General features: G+C 34.9%; 1 protein-coding gene across 1 annotated transcript in view; it reads left to right on the top strand.

Moving 5' to 3' along the window:
- The window catches only part of LOC106091694 (sodium-independent sulfate anion transporter), an 80,320-nt gene extending 70,122 nt beyond the window's left edge, over positions 1–10,198 (top strand). The window contains exon 10 of the mRNA XM_013258316.2: positions 10,036–10,198. Within this exon, the coding sequence (XP_013113770.1) occupies positions 10,036–10,101 (66 nt within the window). The 3' untranslated portion in view covers positions 10,102–10,198. The remainder of the gene's footprint in view (positions 1–10,035) is intronic.
- The last annotated feature ends 9,962 nt before the right edge of the window (positions 10,199–20,160 follow it).

The raw sequence follows: 20,160 nt of genomic DNA on the forward strand, positions 1-20,160 counted from the left end.
AGTTATGATTACAGATTCAAATTGGTAATTTAAGAGAGAAAGAGAGGAAACATGATAAGGAAGAGCCATTTCAAAAATCATGGTTCTTTCCTGTCATATTTCTGCTCTTTTAAATACACCCAAGGTATATTGAGAAATATTTTTTGGAGCAAAAACAAATAGCTTTTATAAGCCATTTGTCATATCGAATTGAACAGCTAATCGAAAGTTTTGACCATCTATATAAAAACATACAGCGATATGTTGTTATGACTTGTGAGCACACTTATAAAGGGTGATTTTTTTGAGGTTAGGATTTTCATGCATTAGTATTTGACAGATCACGTGGGATTTCAGACATGGTGTCAAAGAGAAAGATGCTCAGTATGCTTTGACATTTCATCATGAATAGACTTACTAACGAGCAACGCTTGCAAATCATTGAATTTTATTACCAAAATCAGTGTTCGGTTCGAAATGTGTTCATTCACCGTAACGTTGCGTCCAACAGCATCTTTGAAAAAATACGGTCCAATGATTCCACCAGCGTACAAACCACACCAAACAGTGCATTTTTCGGGATGCATGGGCAGTTCTTGAACGGCTTCTGGTTGCTCTTCACTCCAAATGCGGCAATTTTGCTTATTTACGTAGCCATTCAACCAGAAATGAGCCTCATCGCTGAACGGTGAATGAACACATTTCGAACCGAACACTGATTTTGGTAATAAAATTCAATGATTTGCAAGCGTTGCTCGTTAGTAAGTCTATTCATGATGAAATGTCAAAGCATACTGAGCATCTTTCTCTTTGACACCATGTCTGAAATCCCACGTGATCTGTCAAATACTAATGCATGAAAATCCTAACCTCAAAAAAATCACCCTTTAAAGATAAGAAACCATTTCTAATTTCTTATACGAATCCATTATCAAAAATATTATAATCGGAATTTTCACTTGACCCAACATAACAACACTTCCATATATTCGCTAAAAAAATGTTTGTGTAACAAAATTTTTGGGCCAAGCATTACAAGTTTTCTTTTTAACTTTTTAAACAGATAGGCTTAGAATTTAAGGTTCGTTTTTTTTCGTTTACATACTAATCTTAGTAGATTTATATAAGGTAAAGTCACTAGGCCACGATGAAAAGGAGGTTCTTCATCATTGATCTTAAACTTGAATCGGACAGCACTCATTGACAAGTGGGAAGTTTGTCCCTGTTCCATAATGGAATGTTCATGGGTGAATTTGAGAAATTCACTAGTCACTAGGCCAACAACAAACAAGTAAGGATGGGCTAAAGATCCCGCAAAGCCCACCTTTTGATACCCTACACCACATTGGGTATGCAGGCTAAGACGTCGAAATTAAAATTTTTTTTAAATTTGGAATGGTCTGTACCAATATCCGCACATATTGTGGGAGTCTTTGAAGAAATTGCTTAGCTAAATTTTGAGTTGATCGATGGATAAATGCGCTTACAAGAGCCCGAAGAGTGAAAATCCGGAGATACATATATGTCCCAATCTGAACCGAATTTTCCAGTTTTAATAAGCTTCGTCTTAGCCAAAAAATAGATGCTTGTGGCACATTGAAATACGATCGGATGAAATTTGTGACCTGCACTTTATACACAAATTAATATGGACAGCCAGACGGACTTAGCTAAATAGAATCAGTAAGTGGTTTCGAGTCGTTCCGTGTACTATCTCTCTTCTTTCTGAGTGTTACAAACAAATGCAATTAGTTATAATACCATGCACCAAAGTTGTGATGTAGGGTATACAAATCAACGACACAATTCTGCTAGAATGGCGGTGCAAATTTCCACTAGGCAAACTTCGCTATACTGTCCCAGTATTACATTGACACAAACCAGCAAAAGTGCACCTACAGGGATTTGAATATAACACTAGAACTAGACAAATAGTTCGTAGAACTGGACAATGTTAAAAGTTCGTAATTTTTGTAAGGCCAAGAGGTTCTAACTTCGTCTTTCTGTTTTGTTATTCATCGAAATATTTTTCTAAGACGCTAAAAAGTTCGATTAAGGCATGTCTGTTCCGATGCCTGCCTGTCTGTTTTTGGTCGCCCCGGTTTGCGTATACCACCGTGATCACCTTCAAAAAACTTCTTTGCTGGGGCTTCTTCATCCGTTTGGACAACATGACCTAGCTAACGCAACCGTTAAAACTAAGTTATCGTCGTTATACAGCTCGTGGTTCATATGACTCATATATTCTCCATTACGCCAAACTGGTCCATATATTTTACAAAGGATTTTTCTCTGAAACACTCTAAGTACTTACTCATTTGCTTTCGCAAGTACCCATGCTTCGGAGCCATACAACAGTGCAGGTAGTATCAGTGTATAGTGGAATTTTCGCTTGTCGGGAGGTGCCTTTGTTCCTCAGCTGCTTGCTCAATCCAAAGATGCATCTGTTAACCAATATTATCCTTCGTTTTATTCCATGTTTTGATATAGCTGCCATATAAACCGATCTTGGGTCTTGACTTCTTGAGCCTCTAGACGGCGCAATTCCCGTCCGATTTGACTGAAATTTTGCATGTAGTGGTTTGATATCACTTCCAATAACTGTGCTAAGTATGGTTCAAATGTTTTGATATAGCTATCATATAAACCGATCTTGGTTCTTGACTTCTTGAGGTTTTCGAAGGCGCAATTCTTATCAGATTTGGCTGTAATTTTGCACTTGGTGTTTTGGTATCATTTGTGCTAAGTATGGTCGAAATCGCCCCATAATCTGGTATAGCTGCCATACAAACCTATCTTGAATCTTTACTTATTGAGCCGCTAGAGGACCCAGCAAAAAATTTTACCTGCCTTTGAAGCAATACGAAAATATCCTAGCATACTAATGCGCATTTGGAATGCTAAATAAGTATGCATGAAACTATAATATATTGTAAAGTAATATTCCTCCAAAAAAAAATTTGAAGAGAATGTGGGTTTAACATACTTTTGTGCACTAATCTATTGCATACGGTATGCATGAAAAATAGCTTCATAGTATGGTAAAGACGTATTGGTTTTTCTTCCATATTGCTTCCGATCGGCGGTTGTGTATGTTAATAGCGATTTGATTTCAAAGAACGAAGTTCAAATGAAACACTTCGCGATCTTCAAGCACGATATTTATCCGCGTGCTCTTCTTCAAAATTTCATAAAAATGGGTTCAGATTTCGATATAGCTCCCACATATATGTATCGCCCGACTTGCACTTAAATGGCCGTAGTAAGTACAATTTTCAATCGATCTGCACAAAATTTGGCACGAATGGTTTTGTTACTGATCTTAAGATATCTGGAAAATTTCATCGAAATCGATGAAATATATTTATATATATATATATATATATATATATATATATAAATATATATATATATAGGAGCTACCCATGCCCCCATTTATATTTGTATTTACATTGCCCGAATTTATATTTGTAGGGTAGGTGTAGCGTATTACATAGTCGGCGCCACCTGACTTTTGCCTTTCCTTACTGGTTTTTATTATAAAATTTGTTTTATTTTCCTGGTTTTTGGTAAAGTTACAATAAAACATCTCCAAAATATGAAACTATCTACTAAACTTACACCCACTTAATACCCTCTTGCTTTGTCGGTATGAAAAACTCTTCTTGGTTCTATGCCCACGATGTGTAAGGGAATTTTCTATAAATCATATCAAATATTTACATTGGGTGTCAAAACAACAAATGTTTGCAATCACTACAATTTGTTATTCCAATAAACAACCGAAATTCAAAGTGTTTGCTACTCCCAGCGCCAGGCTATAGTAGCCAATAGGCCCAAATACCAAATGGGCCAATATGTACGGAGATTGGCTCTCCCTAGAAACTGAAAAACACCCACCCACTCCCTCCTCATTGAGAGACTCTCAGTTTCCAAAAGTGATCTCTTTTCTTGTAATAACATTTTACCATTCCACTTATACAAACAATCAATGCCAGATGGTGAGAGAACGTCTTTTAGCATCTCCTTCCGTTAGCGGAAGAGGTTGGATGATGGTGGCAGCCATTGCTTTTTCCCTTGTGCCCAATAGAAAAACGGATTGCCGAATTTTTGTGGTTCCTCTACAATTTTTTTTTCAACTACAGCCACTCGTCGGACTGAGTGTGTCTCCACCCACATTGTTGGACAAGATTATGGTCTAAAAATAGAGTCCTAGAGAAATAATTACTCTCCTTTTCTCTTTGCCTTAGGGAAAAGAAAAATAAACATATTATGCTTGTCTGCGAGCGCATCTGCATGTAATATTAGGCAAAATGATGATCACTTTGCATCACTCGGAGAGTGTAAATATCGATGATCTGCAAGTGATGACTTTAGTTCCTTATTAAACGGTTTCCCACGAGGTTGTTGGCTAAACAGTGATTTAGAGAACAAAAGCGAAAATAAGCTTTCAGAGTTTCAAAAAAAAAAAAAAAATTGAGAAAAATAGAAAAATAATAATTACGAATAATTATTTTTAAAAAAATTATAAAATAATAATAAATAAATAAAAGTGATTTTGTGTTATTAAAAATCACAGATAAAAAAAATTTTTTTTTTGTTAAATTAATTGGGCAGTGTATATATATAAATATTTAATACAACAATTATTAAAATAATAGTCAATACGTTCAAATTTGATCTAAGCAAACCAATTTAATATAAAATTTTAAAACCATGCCACGAAAAAAGCGTTCAGCAAGTCCTTTTGAGTTAATGGATGACGATTTTGACGAGGATGCCAGTTCTCAAGGTGAGCTTCAAAAACTTATAAGCAGATAGACTATGGAGCCCTAACTTTATTTACTGAACATTGTGTGATCCACAAAAAGTTGCGCTACCACTAGATGGACTATCAGTACATATTTCCACCAAGTTATAAAATTTGATCGACATTAGGGAAACCTTATTACTAATTTGTATAGGGTGGTTCAAAAAGTTTTGTAACCACATTCTTTAACGAATTTCCGGCAAACCGATTTCTACCAAAACTCATATTGATCATCTTACAAAAGAATGCCAGACAAACAAACGGATTGCTGACTTTGGGTTTCTTTTTATACCCTCCACCATAGGATGATTTGACAGAAATTTTGTACGTAGTGTTTTGGTATAACTTCCAAACACTGTGTTAAGTATGATTCAAATCGGTACATAACCTGATATAGCTGCCATATAAACCGATCTGGGATCTTGACTTCTTGAGGCTCCAGAGGGCGCAATTCTCAGAAATTTTGTACAACGGCTTCTCTCATGACCTTCAACATACGTGTCCAATATGGTCTGAATCGATCAATAGCTTGATACAGCTCCCATATAAACCTATCTCCCGATTATGCTTCTTGAGCCCCTACAAGGCGCAATTCTTATCCGAATGAACTGAAATATTACGCAATGAGTTCTACAATAATCACGATTCATTTATGGTCCGTATCGGACAATAACTTGATATTGCTCCAATAGCATAACAGTTCTTATTCATTAGTCTTTGTTTACCTAAAAAGAGAACTCGACAAATGCGATCCATAGCGGAGGGTATATAAGATTCGACCCGGCCGAACTTAGCATGCTCTTACTTGTTCGAGGTTAGATGTATGTCCATAATATCCGCACCCTCTTTTCAAACTAACCTAACCCAATAAAGGAAAAGAATATGCGGAGAGTCGAACATGTCTAAGCTGAATCAGGAAAAAATTTCCAAATCAAACCGTACACTCCATTATAGCCACAATTGAGACGCAGGCTACAGTCAAAGTTTTACGTGGGTAGGGTATGCGTTTTCCTATTTGCAGGAAAAGTTCTTCTTTATAGCGTGGAAGAGTCTATTAAACATGTCTTCAAACTTCTATATTACACACTGCAATACCAGGAACTCGTTAAAAGCCAAATTCCGATTAAAATCTAATCCTGAGGATCAAACGGAATATATATTCATGGAGCTTTTATCTAACTTGAAAAAATCTTGATTGGTTGTATCTACCGGCCAAACAATGCAATAGATTTGAATCATATTCATAATGTCTTAGGCACCTTAACATTGGGATATAATGATGTTATTATAGCTGTGGACTTTAATTCCAATATTTTTATAGATTCCAAATTGACGGACAATTTGTTAGCACTGGGTCTCTCCCCTACCAATTCTAGAAACCCCACTCATTTTTCGTCAACTGTTAATACCCTTTTGGATATGTTCTTTGTGAAAAATACATCCAATATTTCGCTCTACGACCGAATATCTGCTTCTTGTTTCTCAAGACATGATTGGACAATTTCACTATGTCAAAGACAATGGAGAAGTTTTCGTACCGCGGCTTCAAAAATTTTGACTATTCTGCCTTAGATGAAAGGATTCAGGAAGTCTATTGGAATGGGATATATGATCCTATATCAATCAATGAGAAATGTAGCTTTCTTCAAGATAACATTGGACGTATCTATGATGCAACAGTCCCCATTCAGACTAAGATGAAGAAATCGGATACTAAGCCTTGTTTTAATTCCATTATTAGGAATTTTATTCGTTACAGGGACCTAGCCTACTTCAGGTGGAAACGTTATGATATTAATCATCCGAATATTATTCGGCGTTAGACACGAAAGGCATGTGGAGGGTTATAAACGATATCGGGATTGGAAAATCCAAGGCAATTTCTAATTACCACGGTGATATAAATGAATTGAATGAAACTTTTGGCAATGTTACTTTTCTCGTCCTACTAGATCATCAAAGGCCTTCGACTCGGTTGATCATCATAACTTATTCTTGAAGCTCAGGTCAGTGTACGTAGTTGATTCAATATCAGAACTAATTCTAGTGCCTAAGGGAGTTCCTAAGAGAATGGGTGGATTTTGTAGGGGTGAAGAGAAATTGAAGGACAAGGAGGAGGCCACCGTAGCGCAGAGGTTAGCATGTCCGCCTATGACGCTGAACGCCTGGCGAGACCATCAGAAAAAAATGTCAGCGCTAGTTTTTCCCTTCTAATGCTGGCATTATTTGTGAGGTAGTATACCATGTTTAACTTCTCTCCAAAGAGGTGTCGCACTGCGGCACGCCGTTCGGACTCGACTATAAAAAGGAGGCCCTTTATCATTGAGCTTAAACTTGACTCGGACTGCACTCATTGATATGTGAGAAGTTTGCTGTTGTTCCTAAGTAGAATGTTCATGGGCAATATTTGCAATTTGAAGAGAAATTGAATAGGTTGACATCGGCCTGCCCCACAATGTCGAAAAGCAGACATAGAATAATAAGGAGGCATTTTTTATCTTGTCTGTATTCCTGCTCAAATTCTCAAAAGTAGTGAAAATGGAAATTGTACAAACTCTTAGGACATTATACATCAAAAACACGATAGTCCATTGTGTGGAAAAGGATGCTGTGTTGGTATATATAAAACCACTTCTGGGAATCAATAGATATGGAATCAATTGCTGAATACATTACCTTTTTGTAATAATTAACATAATGATCGAAATAAAATTTGATTAAAATTAGTTTTATTGGTTTTTTTTTGAGTTCATTAGGGGGTGGAGTAATCAATAACGGTTTGGTACAAAAACCAATAACGGTCTGGTGCTAAAACCAATACCAGTTCGGTAATGGGGCTAGTACCAAACGGTATTAATCATTTTATGTTGTTGTTGTTGTAGCAGTATTATACACCGAGGCGGCAGCCCTTGCCGATAAAGAACTTCATCGGGTCAATCCGGTACGTACAACCGGCTGCCATGGGATTGGTTCATCCATACCATGCGGTATTGCTTTATTCCCATGCGCTGCTGCTTTACTATCAATACCGCATGGTACTGAAATGAGCACGTTTGGTATTAAATTTTCTCAGGGTGTACGCACACAAATCGTATTAAAACATTTTATTACATTAAAATTATTTTATTTTAAAATGGCGTCAATATTTTAAGTACAGAGCTTAACAACACTTTTGTCGCGATGACAACAATACATATGTGACGCCATTAATTCTTATTAGCCTTCTATGTCTGGTATTAAATTGATACTAAATGGTATTAAAAAATTTAAAATAAAGCGAATAAAATAATATAAGCCGGTATTGGCAATGTACCGTCCTTTTTCTAACAGCTCAGGGGGAATCCTATTGGCCCTCAGAGTTTGTTGCATGTATTGGTTTCTTCACTATGTTACAATATTAATATCCTAGGGCAAACACTATGGACCTAAGATCCCCGAATGAAATAGCTAACAATAGCAACTGATAGAAGCGTGTCCTTCAATATAACCTTATCTACCAGCGCTGAGTAAAGTCAGTACTTAAACTGAAGTTGTAGACACCTATTGACTTTGATCTTTTTGCACGAGTTAATAGCGACATAAACACTTGGCTCTAGGTTTAAAAAGAATTTTGGATGATCTGGGATAGAACGGTTTACAAAGAATTTTGGCTGATCTAGTCCTCATTCATGTATCATTATTTTCTGTTTAAACAGGACTATTTCCATCTTCACAGGAAGACCACATTCAGCACTTCAGTACTTATGGAACTGATTTCAAAAGAATGCAATATCTTATTAGAACCGTTCTCGCCATTTGAATTATAATACCTCTAGAAAGTGAAATTATAAATCGATATGGCTGAAGTTTAGCAAGTAGTGTATTGTTATGATTCCCAACATTCATGACAAGATTTAAACTGGTCTATAACCTGATATTATGCCCATTGAAACCACCTAAACTTCTTTTAAACAAGTAAACGTGTGGTAGGTTCGGTCGGGCCGAATCTTGGGAACCCACCACTATGGATTCTACTAAAAATTTATACAAAATAAATTTAGCTGAAACTTCTTTTAAACCAGCAAAAATGAAAGCTTCTAGGAACAGAACAAGGATAATCGAGAGACCGGTTTATATGGGAGCTATATCTGATTATAGACTGATTTGGACCGTTCATGGCACAGTTGTTGGAAGTCGTTACAAAACACCGCATGCAAAATTTCGATGGGGGGTATACTAACCTAGACAGTCCGTTTGTAATACCTCGAAATATTGATCTAAGACCCAATAAAGTACTTATATTCTTGATCGTCTCGGCATCCTGAGTCGATGTAGTCGAAATCACGACAGCGGTCGAACGCGTAAAGCTAGCCGCTTGAAATTTTGCACATATTCTTAATATTGTTGTAGCTCCCTTATAAACCGATCTCCCGATTTGACTTCTTGAGCCCCTGGAAGCCTCAATTTTCATCCGATTTGGCTGAAATTTTGCAGATAGTTATTCTGTTATGACTTTCTACAACTGTGCTAAGTACGGATTAAATCGTTCTATATCCTGATATAGCTCCAATATAAATCGATCCGCCGAAATTTGCCAAGTACCGTCGAAATCGGTCATGTCCGTCCGTACGTTCCTCCTTCTGTCGAAATCACGATAGCGGTCGAACAAATAAAAATACCCGCTTCAAATTGCATATCGACTTCTTATTGATGTAGGTGGTTGAGGATTGCAAATGGGCCATATCGGTTCAGATTTGGATATAGCTCCCTTATAAACCGATCTCCTGATTTGACTTCTTGAGCCTCTGCAAGATGCAATTTGCATTCAATTTGGCTGAAAATTTGTACGGTGTGTTTTTTTATGACTTTCAACAACTGTGCTAAGTACGAATCAAACCGGTCTATCACCTGATATAGCTCTCATATAAACCGATCTCCTGATTTGACTTCTTGAGCCACTGCAAGCCGCAATTGTTATCCGATTTGGCTGAAATTTTGCACCGTGTGTTTTTTTATGATTTTAAACAACTGTGCCAAGGACGGTCCAAATCGGTCTATAACCTGATATAGCTCCCATGTCAACCGATCACTCGATTAGTCTTCTACGGCCCCTAGAAACTTCAATTTGCACCTGATTTTCACAAACTTGGTACTTTCATTTGTGGATATTTTTTCCAGAGTCCCGGTGAAGAGTTCCCAAGATTCAGCCCGACCGAATTTTGCACATTTTTACTTGTTTTATTTTATCTTTTATTTTTACTTTTAAGGTTCTCGTAATGAAAATCCTCCCATACAACGCAATGCTGCCAATGCCAGAGAAAGGGCGCGCATGAGGGTTCTTTCAAGTGCATTTGGACGTCTCAAAACCAAACTGCCCAATATTCCTTCTGATACGAAATTATCCAAATTGGACACGCTACGTTTGGCCACCATGTATATAAAACAATTGAAAGCAGTTGTCGAAGGAACCTCACCATTGGGGTTAAATGGTGGTGATGATGACATGGATGGATCATCTCTCAACGACACACCAAGTTGTTATCTACAACTGCACAGTGGAGCACAAAGCATGGTGAGTACGAGGGCAATGCCCACAAAGACCACAGAAAACATATTTTGCACATTTGACCCCCAAAGACGGTAGTGACCATCAAAGTGTCAAAAAAAGGGAAAACTCATAAATGATTTGCTGCTGTGCGATGAGATTAATGCAAGGAATTGTTAAGAATGACGGTTTTTATAGAGCAATGTACCTCATGTGTTCTTAAAGTGTCGTTTTCCTAAGTGGTGTCAGTGCCACCACTTTACGTAGCCATCGATCGAATCGAAAGTCGGCTAGCTTGCCTGGCAGAAATATGAATGCATTTTTCTTTGTCACCACCACCAAATCCCAAGCTGAGGAAAGAAATTGCTCTAGCAGACCCCAACACAAACACACACACACACACAGACATAATTACATAGGAATGAACGCCTTGCCAGCCACCTTGCAGGCTGCATTTTGTCAACATTTTGGTTTGGCGGCAGTTGACAGTAATTCCTAAATGGTGTCATTAAATAAATAAATTGTAAAGAGCAAGGCACAGTGTTTTGTGCTAGGATTTTTTGACTTCATAGAAAAGATAGATAGGGATCAGCAACTTATAGAAATCCGTTTTGATAAGAGTGTCAAATGCAGCACAGTGGTCGAAAACCTATACAAAGGGGGAAAAGACGACAGCTTTTTAACTTTTAATCTGAGTACTGCAAAATGTTCCAGACATTTACCATCGCTGAAAATTTTTTCTGAAGTTCTCGCCAGGATTCGAACCCACGCAATCAGCGTCATAGGCCGACATGCTTACAACTGCGCTATGATGTGGGAGGCCAGAAAGGATATAATATATCCAGTGCTACAAACGTTTATTTTTGATAAAACAAAAACGGTGGATGTCAATGAAATTCTTTATTCATCAATTGTCGCTTGCTTGTTGGAAGGTAGTTGCCCAACAATAAAATATTGAGTTGATTAGTGCAACTCTGATTTTGTATATATTACTATAGTTCGCGCCATTTTTGTTGTTTGTGTGTGTTATGGTTCTTAACTATAATACACGCACACTTCACACAAACACACACAGTGAATTATGCATAGTCATGCATAGATCCATGATCGTGTATCGTAATCAGCTGAGTACAATTTTATATCGCGAGGTGCACTATCTGTCAACGAGTTTTGGTTGTGTGTGTGTATTATATTTTAGTTTCTGAACCATAACACGTAATCAACAAAAATTAGCGCGAACTAGTATCATACACAAAATCAGAGTTGCACTAATCACACATTTTGGCAGATAGTGTACACAATATTTTGTGTTGGGCAACTGCCACTACCTGTAAATTAATATATCTTGCATAGATCATAGGCTTGACGTAGCCCCACAGGAAATAGTCTAACAGCGTCAAATCGCACCAACTGGGCTCACAAGCCGTTCGTGGTTGATATTGCCTAAATTGGCAATGACTGCCGTAAGATGTTCAACGAATGATTCGTATTGGCACTGTACCATCTCACACATTCCGTGACCCAGATTTCGGCCTGCTGGATCGCGCCACAAAGACCATCTTCCACAAAGTGTTACAAGTGTGTGAAGATTTTGTGGTTTTCACACTATGCGGCTGACTGCATGAGAAATCGGAAGTTATTGAAGCAAAGGCTACCCCCTAATGAAAATTTTCAATTTAAACCGAGTTGAGTATACAGTATTGAAGATTATGGCAAAAAATTCGGTTAAGTGCAACTCATATCATATCAAAATCGCATATTTGATATCATTTATAATTTATGTAACCCTATTACTGGCCCCTTATTTATATATATGATTACTTTAGTTGTTTTTTTTTTTCTCCAAAGTGGAGTCGAGCTTAATGTTGTTAAGCAAAAAGATTTGATAGTTGAAAAGTTACTGAAAAGAAATTGCCTGATCAAGAGATCTCTGGACATAGACATAGCAACCACTGGTATACGTTCCATTTCAAAAGGTGGCTGGATTTTCTTGTTCATTACCATCGCTTTGCTCATACCCACATGAGTGTTGAGGCTCCCGGCCTTATTTTTTTTTTAATTTTTTAAGCAACATTTAAATTTAAAATTTTTGATTAAAAAAAATTTTTCATGTTGTGTATACAGTATTGAAGATATTGACAAAAAATTCGGTTTAGTGCAACTCCTATATTTTTTCTTTAAAAAAAAACTAGCTTAAAATCGAATAATTGATATTCAAAAAATGCAAAAAGAAGTCCAAGTGAGTTTAAAATTGCTATAACTCTCGTAGTTTTGCGAACTTCCAAATTTTTCCGACACCGTTGGATTTGTGAAGAAAATATATATCCGTAGTGGTGCTGGATAAATGAATCCTGTAAAATTTTCTATGAAAAACATTGCAAAAACCAATTTTGGGACATACAAATTCAAGATTGTTTTCAAGGCTTGAAATTTCGACAATTTTCTAGTATTCCGCAGTATTTCACATTTTATTTTTTTGCATTTTTTTTAGCAAAGGCCCTTACGAAAATTTACAATTTTTGATGGGAAAAAATTTTTCTAGTTGAGTATTCAGTATTGAAGATTATAGGAAAAAAAATTCGGTTTAGTGCAATTCCTATGTTTTTTTTTTTCAATAAACGAGCTCAAAATCTCATATTTACTATTCGAAAAATGCTAAAAAAAATCAAGGTGAGTTCGCAATTACTGTAACATCTTTAGTTTTGCGAATTTAAAAATTCTGAAGACACCGTTGAATTCGCGAAGAAAATCTCTTTCCGTAATGGTGCTGGGCGAAGCAATACTCTCGCATAATTCATATCCAAAAAATTTAAAAAAATCAACGTGAGTTTGAAATGTTGTAACTTCCAAAGTTTTGCGAACTTCACAATTTTTCAGACACCTTTGGATTCGCGTAGAAAATCTCTTTCCGTAGTGGTGCTACATGAAGCAATACTGTAAAGTTTTCTGTGAAAAACATCGCAAAAACCAATATTTTTTGGGCGTAAAAATTCAAGGTCGTTTCGAAGCTCAAAAACGCTGTAACTCCTTCATTTTTTCGAATTTCGAAAATTTTCTAGCATTCCGCAGTTCGAAATTCGAAAATTTTCAATTTTTGATGCGAAAAAATTTTTCGAGTTGAGTATACAGTATTGAAAATTACGGCAAAAAATTCGGTTTAGTGCAACTCCTATGTTTTTTCTTCAATAAACAAGCTCAAAATCGCATAATTAATATCCGAAAAATGCAAAAAAAATCAATGTGAGTTTGAAATTGCTGTAACATATTTAGTTTTGCGAATTTCAAAATTCTGAGGACACCGTTGGATTCGTGAGCACACCGTTGGATTCCGCAGTGGTGCTACATGAAGCAATACTGTAAAGTTTTCTGTGAAAAACATCGCAAAAACCAATACTTTTTGGGCGTAAAAATTTAAGGTCGTTTCCAACCTCAAAAACGCTGTAACTCCTTCATTTTTTCGAATTTCGAAAATTTTCTAGCATTCTGCAGTTCAAAATTCGAAGACGATTCGAACAATAAACAAAATTACTTAAAATTTCACATTTTATTTTTTTTTTGCATTTTTTTAGCAAAGGCTAACCCCTTGTGAAAATTTTCAATTTTTGATGCGAAAAAATTTTTCGAGTTGAGTATACAGTATTGAAAATTACGGCAAAAAATTCGGTTTAGTGCAACTCCTATGTTTTTTCTTCAATAAACAAGCTCAAAATCGCATAATTAATATCCGAAAAATGCAAAAAAAATCAATGTGAGTTTGAAATTGCTGTAACATATTTAGTTTTGCGAATTTCAAAATTCTGAGGACACCGTTGGATTCGTGAGGAAAATCTCTTTCCGTAGTGGTGCTACATGAAGCAATAGTGTAAAGTTTTCTGTTAAAAACATCGCAAAACCCAATACTTTTTGGGCGTAAAATTCAAGGTCGTTTCCAACCTCAAAAACGCTGTAACTCCTACATTTTTTCGAATTTCGAAAATTTTCTAGCATTCCGCAGTTCGAAATTCGAAGACGATTCGAACAATAAACAAAATTACTTAAAATTTCACATTTTATTTTTTTCCATTTTTTTAGCAAAGGCTAACCCCTTGTGAAAATTTTCAATTTTTGATGCGAAAAAATTTTTCCAGTTGTGTATACAGTATTGAAAATTACTGCAAAAAATTCGGTTTAGTGCAACTCCTATGTTTTTTCTTCAATAAACAAGCTCAAAATCGCATAATTAATATCCGAAAAATGCAAAAAAAATCAATGTGAGTTTGAAATTGCTGTAACATATTTAGTTTTGCGAATTTCAAAATTCTGAGGACACCGTTGGATTCGTGAGGAAAATCTCTTTCCGTAGTGGTGCTACATGAAGCAATACTGTAAAGTTTTCTGTTAAAAACATCGCAAAACCCAATACTTTTTGGGCGTAAAAATTCAAGGTCGTTTCCAACCTCAAAAACGCTGTAACTCCTTCATTTTTTCGAATTTCGAAAATTTTCTAGCATTCCGCAGTTCGAAATTCGAAGACGATTCGAACAATAAACAAAATTACTTAAAATTTCACATTTTATTTTTTTTGCATTTTTTTAGCAAGGCTAACCCCTTGTGAAAATTTTCAATTTTTGATGCGAAAAAATTTTTCGAGTTGAGTATACAGTATTGAAAATTACGGCAAAAAATTCGGTTTAGTGCAACTCCTATGTTTTTTCTTCAATAAACAAGCTCAAAATCGCATAATTAATATCCGAAAAATGCAAAAAAAATCAATGTGAGTTTGAAATTGCTGTAACATATTTAGTTTTGCGAATTTCAAAATTCAATCGAACAATAAACAAAATTACTTAAAATTTCACATTTTATTTTTTTTGCATTTTTTTAGCAAGGCTAACCCCTTGTGAAAATTTTCAAGTATGATGCGAAAAAATTTTTCGAGTTGAGTATACAGTATTGAAAATTACGGATTGGATTCGTGAGGAAAATCTCTTTCCGTAGTGGTGCTACATGAAGCAATACTGTAAAGTTTTCTGTTAAAAACATCGCAAAACCCAATACTTTTTGGGCGTAAAATTCAAGGTCGTTTCCAACCTCAAAAACGCTGTAACTCCTACATTTTTTCGAATTTCGAAAATTTTCTAGCATTCCGCAGTTCGAAATTCGAAGACGATTCGAACAATAAACAAAATTACTTAAAATTTCACATTTTATTTTTTTCCATTTTTTTAGCAAAGGCTAACCCCTTGTGAAAATTTTCAAGTATGATGCGAAAAAATTTTTCGAGTTGAGTATACAGTATTGAAAATTACTGCAAAAAATTCGGTTTAGTGCAACTTCTATGTTTTTTCTTCAATAAACAAGCTCAAAATCGCATAATTAATATCCGAAAAATGCAAAAAAAATCAATGTGAGTTTGAAATTGCTGTAACATATTTAGTTTTGCGAATTTCAAAATTCTGAGGACACCGTTGGATTCGTGAGGAAAATCTCTTTCCGTAGTGGTGCTACATGAAGCAATAGTGTAAAGTTTTCTGTTAAAAACATCGCAAAACCCAATACTTTTTGGGCGTAAAATTCAAGGTCGTTTCCAACCTCAAAAACGCTGTAACTCCTACATTTTTTCGAATTTCGAAAATTTTCTAGCATTCCGCAGTTCGAAATTCGAAGACGATTCGAACAATAAACAAAATTACTTAAAATTTCACATTTTATTTTTTTCCATTTTTTTAGCAAAGGCTAACCCCTTGTGAAAATTTTCAATTTTTGATGCGAAAAAATTTTTCCAGTTGTGTATACAGTATTGAAAATTACTGCAAAAAATTCGGTTTAGTGCAACTCCTATGTTTTTTCTTCAATAAACAAGCTCAAAATCGCATAATTAATATCCGAAAAATGCAAAAAAAATCAATGTGAGTTTGAAATTGCTGTAACATATTTAGTTTTGCGAATTTCAAAATTCTGAGGACACCGTTGGATTCGTGAGGAAAATCTCTTTCCGTAGTGGTGCTACATGAAGCAATACTGTAAAGTTTTCTGTGAAAAACATCGCAAAAACCAATATTTTTTGGGCGTAAAAATTCAAGGTCGTTTCCAACCTCAAAAACGCTGTAACTCCTTCATTTTTTCGAATTTCGAAAATTTTCTAGCATTCCGCAGTTCGAAATTCGAAGACGATTCGAACAATAAACAAAATTACTTAAAATTTCACATTTTATTTTTTTTGCATTTTTTTAGCAAAGGCTAACCCCTTGTGAAAATTTTCAATTTTTGATGCGAAAAAATTGTTCGAGTTGAGTATACAGTATTGAAAATTACGGCAAAAAATTCGGTTTAGTGCAACTCCTATGTTTTTTCTTCAATAAACAAGCTCAAAATCGCATAATTAATATACGAAAAATGCAAAAAAAATCAATGTGAGTTTGAAATTGCTGTAACATATTTAGTTTTGCGAATTTCAAAATTCTGAGGACACCGTTGGATTCGTGAGGAAAATCTCTTTCCGTAGTGGTGCTACATGAAGCAATACTGTAAAGTTTTCTGTGAAAAACATCGCAAAAACCAATATTTTTTGGGCGTAAAAATTCAAGGTCGTTTCCAACCTCAAAAACGCTGTAACTCCTTCATTTTTTCGAATTTCGAAAATTTTCTAGCATTCCGCAGTTCGAAATTCGAAGACGATTCGAACAATAAACAAAATTACTTAAAATTTCACATTTTATTTTTTTTGCATTTTTTTAGCAAAGGCTAACCCCTTGTGAAAATTTTCAATTTTTGATGCGAAAAAATTGTTCGAGTTGAGTATACAGTATTGAAAATTACGGCAAAAAATTCGGTTTAGTGCAACTCCTATGTTTTTTCTTCAATAAACAAGCTCAAAATCGCATAATTAATATACGAAAAATGCAAAAAAAAATCAATGTTAGTTTGAAATTGCTGTAACATATTTAGTTTTGCGAATTTCAAAATTCTGAGGACACCGTTGGATTCGTGAGGAAAATCTCTTTCCGTAGTGGTGCTACATGAAGCAATACTGTAAAGTTTTCTGTGAAAAACATCGCAAAAACCAATACTTTTTGGGCGTAAAAATTCAAGGTCGTTTCCAACCTCAAAAACGCTGTAACTCCTTCATTTTTTCGAATTTCGAAAATTTTCTAGCATTCCGCAGTTCGAAATTCGAAGACGATTCGAACAATAAACAAAATTACTTAAAATTTCACATTTTATTTTTTTTTGCATTTTTTTAGCAAAGGCTAACCCCTTGTGAAAATTTTCAATTTTTGATGCGAAAAAATTGTTCGAGTTGAGTATACAGTATTGAAAATTACGACAAAAAATTCGGTTTAGTGCAACTTCTATGTTTTTTCTTCAATAAACAAGCTCAAAATCGCATAATTAATATCCGAAAAATGCAAAAAAAATCAATGTGAGTTTGAAATTGCTGTAACATATTTAGTTTTGCGAATTTCAAAATTCTGAGGACACCGTTGGATTCGTGAGGAAAATCTCTTTCCGTAGTGGTGCTACATGAAGCAATACTGTAAAGTTTTCTGTTAAAAACATCGCAAAAACCAATACTTTTTGGGCGTAAAAATTCAAGGTCGTTTCCAACCTCAAAAACGCTGTAACTCCTTCATTTTTTCGAATTTCGAAAATTTTCTAGCATTCCGCAGTTCGAAATTCGAAGACGATTCGAACAATAAACAAAATTACTTAAAATTTCACATTTTATTTTTTTTTGCATTTTTTTAGCAAAGGCTAACCCCTTGTGAAAATTTTCAATTTTTGATGCGAAAAAATTTTTCGAGTTGAGTATACAGTATTGAAAATTACGACAAAAAATTCGGTTTAGTGCAACTTCTATGTTTTTTCTTCAATAAACAAGCTCAAAATCGCATAATTAATATCCGAAAAATGCAAAAAAAATCAATGTGAGTTTGAAATTGCTGTAACATATTTAGTTTTGCGAATTTCAAAATTCTGAGGACACCGTTGGATTCGTGAGGAAAATCTCTTTCCGTAGTGGTGCTACATGAAGCAATACTGTAAAGTTTTCTGTGAAAAACATCGCAAAAACCAATACTTTTTGGGCATAAAAATTCAAGGTCGTTTCCAACCTCAAAAACGCTGTAACTCCTTCATTTTTTCGAATTTCGAAAATTTTCTAGCATTCCGCAGTTCGAAATTCGAAGACGATTCGAACAATAAACAAAATTACTTAAAATTTCACATTTTATTTTTTTTGCATTTTTTTAGCAAAGGCTAACCCCTTGTGAAAATTTTCAATTTTTGATGCGAAAAAATTGTTCGAGTTGAGTATACAGTATTGAAAATTACGGCAAAAAATTCGGTTTAGTGCAACTCCTATGTTTTTTCTTCAATAAACAAGCTCAAAATCGCATAATTAATATACGAAAAATGCAAAAAAAAATCAATGTTAGTTTGAAATTGCTGTAACATATTTAGTTTTGCGAATTTCAAAATTCTGAGGACACCGTTGGATTTGTGAGGAAAATCTCTTTCCGTAGTGGTGCTACATGAAGCAATACTGTAAAGTTTTCTGTGAAAAACATCGCAAAAACCAATACTTTTTGGGCGTAAAAATTCAAGGTCGTTTCCAACCTCAAAAACGCTGTAACTCCTTCATTTTTTCGAATTTCGAAAATTTTCTAGCATTCCGCAGTTCGAAATTCGAAGACGATTCGAACAATAAACAAAATTACTTAAAATTTCAAATTTTATTTTTTTGCATTTTTTTAGCAAAGGCTAACCCCTTGTGAAAATTTTCAATTTTTGATGCGAAAAAATTTTTCCAGTTGAGTATACAGTATTGAAAATTACTGCAAAAAATTCGGTTTAGTGCAACTCCTATGTTTTTTCTTCAATAAACAAGCTCAAAATCGCATAATTAATATCCGAAAAATGCAAAAAAAATCAATGTGAGTTTGAAATTGCTGTAACATATTTAGTTTTGCGAATTTCAAAATTCTGAGGACACCGTTGGATTCGTGAGGAAAATCTCTTTCCGTAGTGGTGCTACATGAAGCAATACTGTAAAGTTTTCTGTGAAAAACATCGCAAAAACCAATACTTTTTGGGCGTAAAAATTCAAGGTCGTTTCCAACCTCAAAAACGCTGTATCTCCTTCATTTTTTCGAATTTCGAAAATTTTCTAGCATTCCGCAGTTCGAAATTCGAAGACGATTCGAACAATAAAAAAAATTACTTAAAATTTCACATTTTATTTTTTTTTCCATTTTTTTAGCAAAGGCTAACCCCTTGTGAAAATTTTCAATTTTTGATGCGAAAAAATTTTTCCAGTTGAGTATACAGTATTGAAAATTACTGCAAAAAATTCGGTTTAGTGCAACTCCTATGTTTTTTCTTCAATAAACAAGCTCAAAATCGCATAATTAATATCCGAAAAATGCAAAAAAAATCAATGTGAGTTTGAAATTGCTGTAACATATTTAGTTTTGCGAATTTCAAAATTCTGAGGACACCGTTGGATTCGTGAGGAAAATCTCTTTCCGTAGTTGTGCTACATGAAGCAATACTGTAAAGTTTTCTGTGAAAAACATCGCAAAAACCAATACTTTTTGGGCGTAAAAATTCAAGGTCGTTTCCAACCTCAAAAACGCTGTAACTCCTTCATTTTTTCGAATTTCGAAAATTTTCTAGCATTCCGCAGTTCGAAATTCGAAGACGATTCGAACAATAAACAAAATTACTTAAAATTTCACATTTTATTTTTTTTGCATTTTTTTAGCAAAGGCTAACCCCTTGTGAAAATTTTCAATTTTTGATGCGAAAAAATTTTTCCAGTTGAGTATACAGTATTGAAAATTACTGCAAAAAATTCGGTTTAGTG

The sequence above is a fragment of the Stomoxys calcitrans genome, chromosome 5 (genome assembly GCF_963082655.1).
Source record: "Stomoxys calcitrans chromosome 5, idStoCalc2.1, whole genome shotgun sequence".
NCBI lineage: Eukaryota > Metazoa > Arthropoda > Insecta > Diptera > Muscidae > Stomoxys > Stomoxys calcitrans.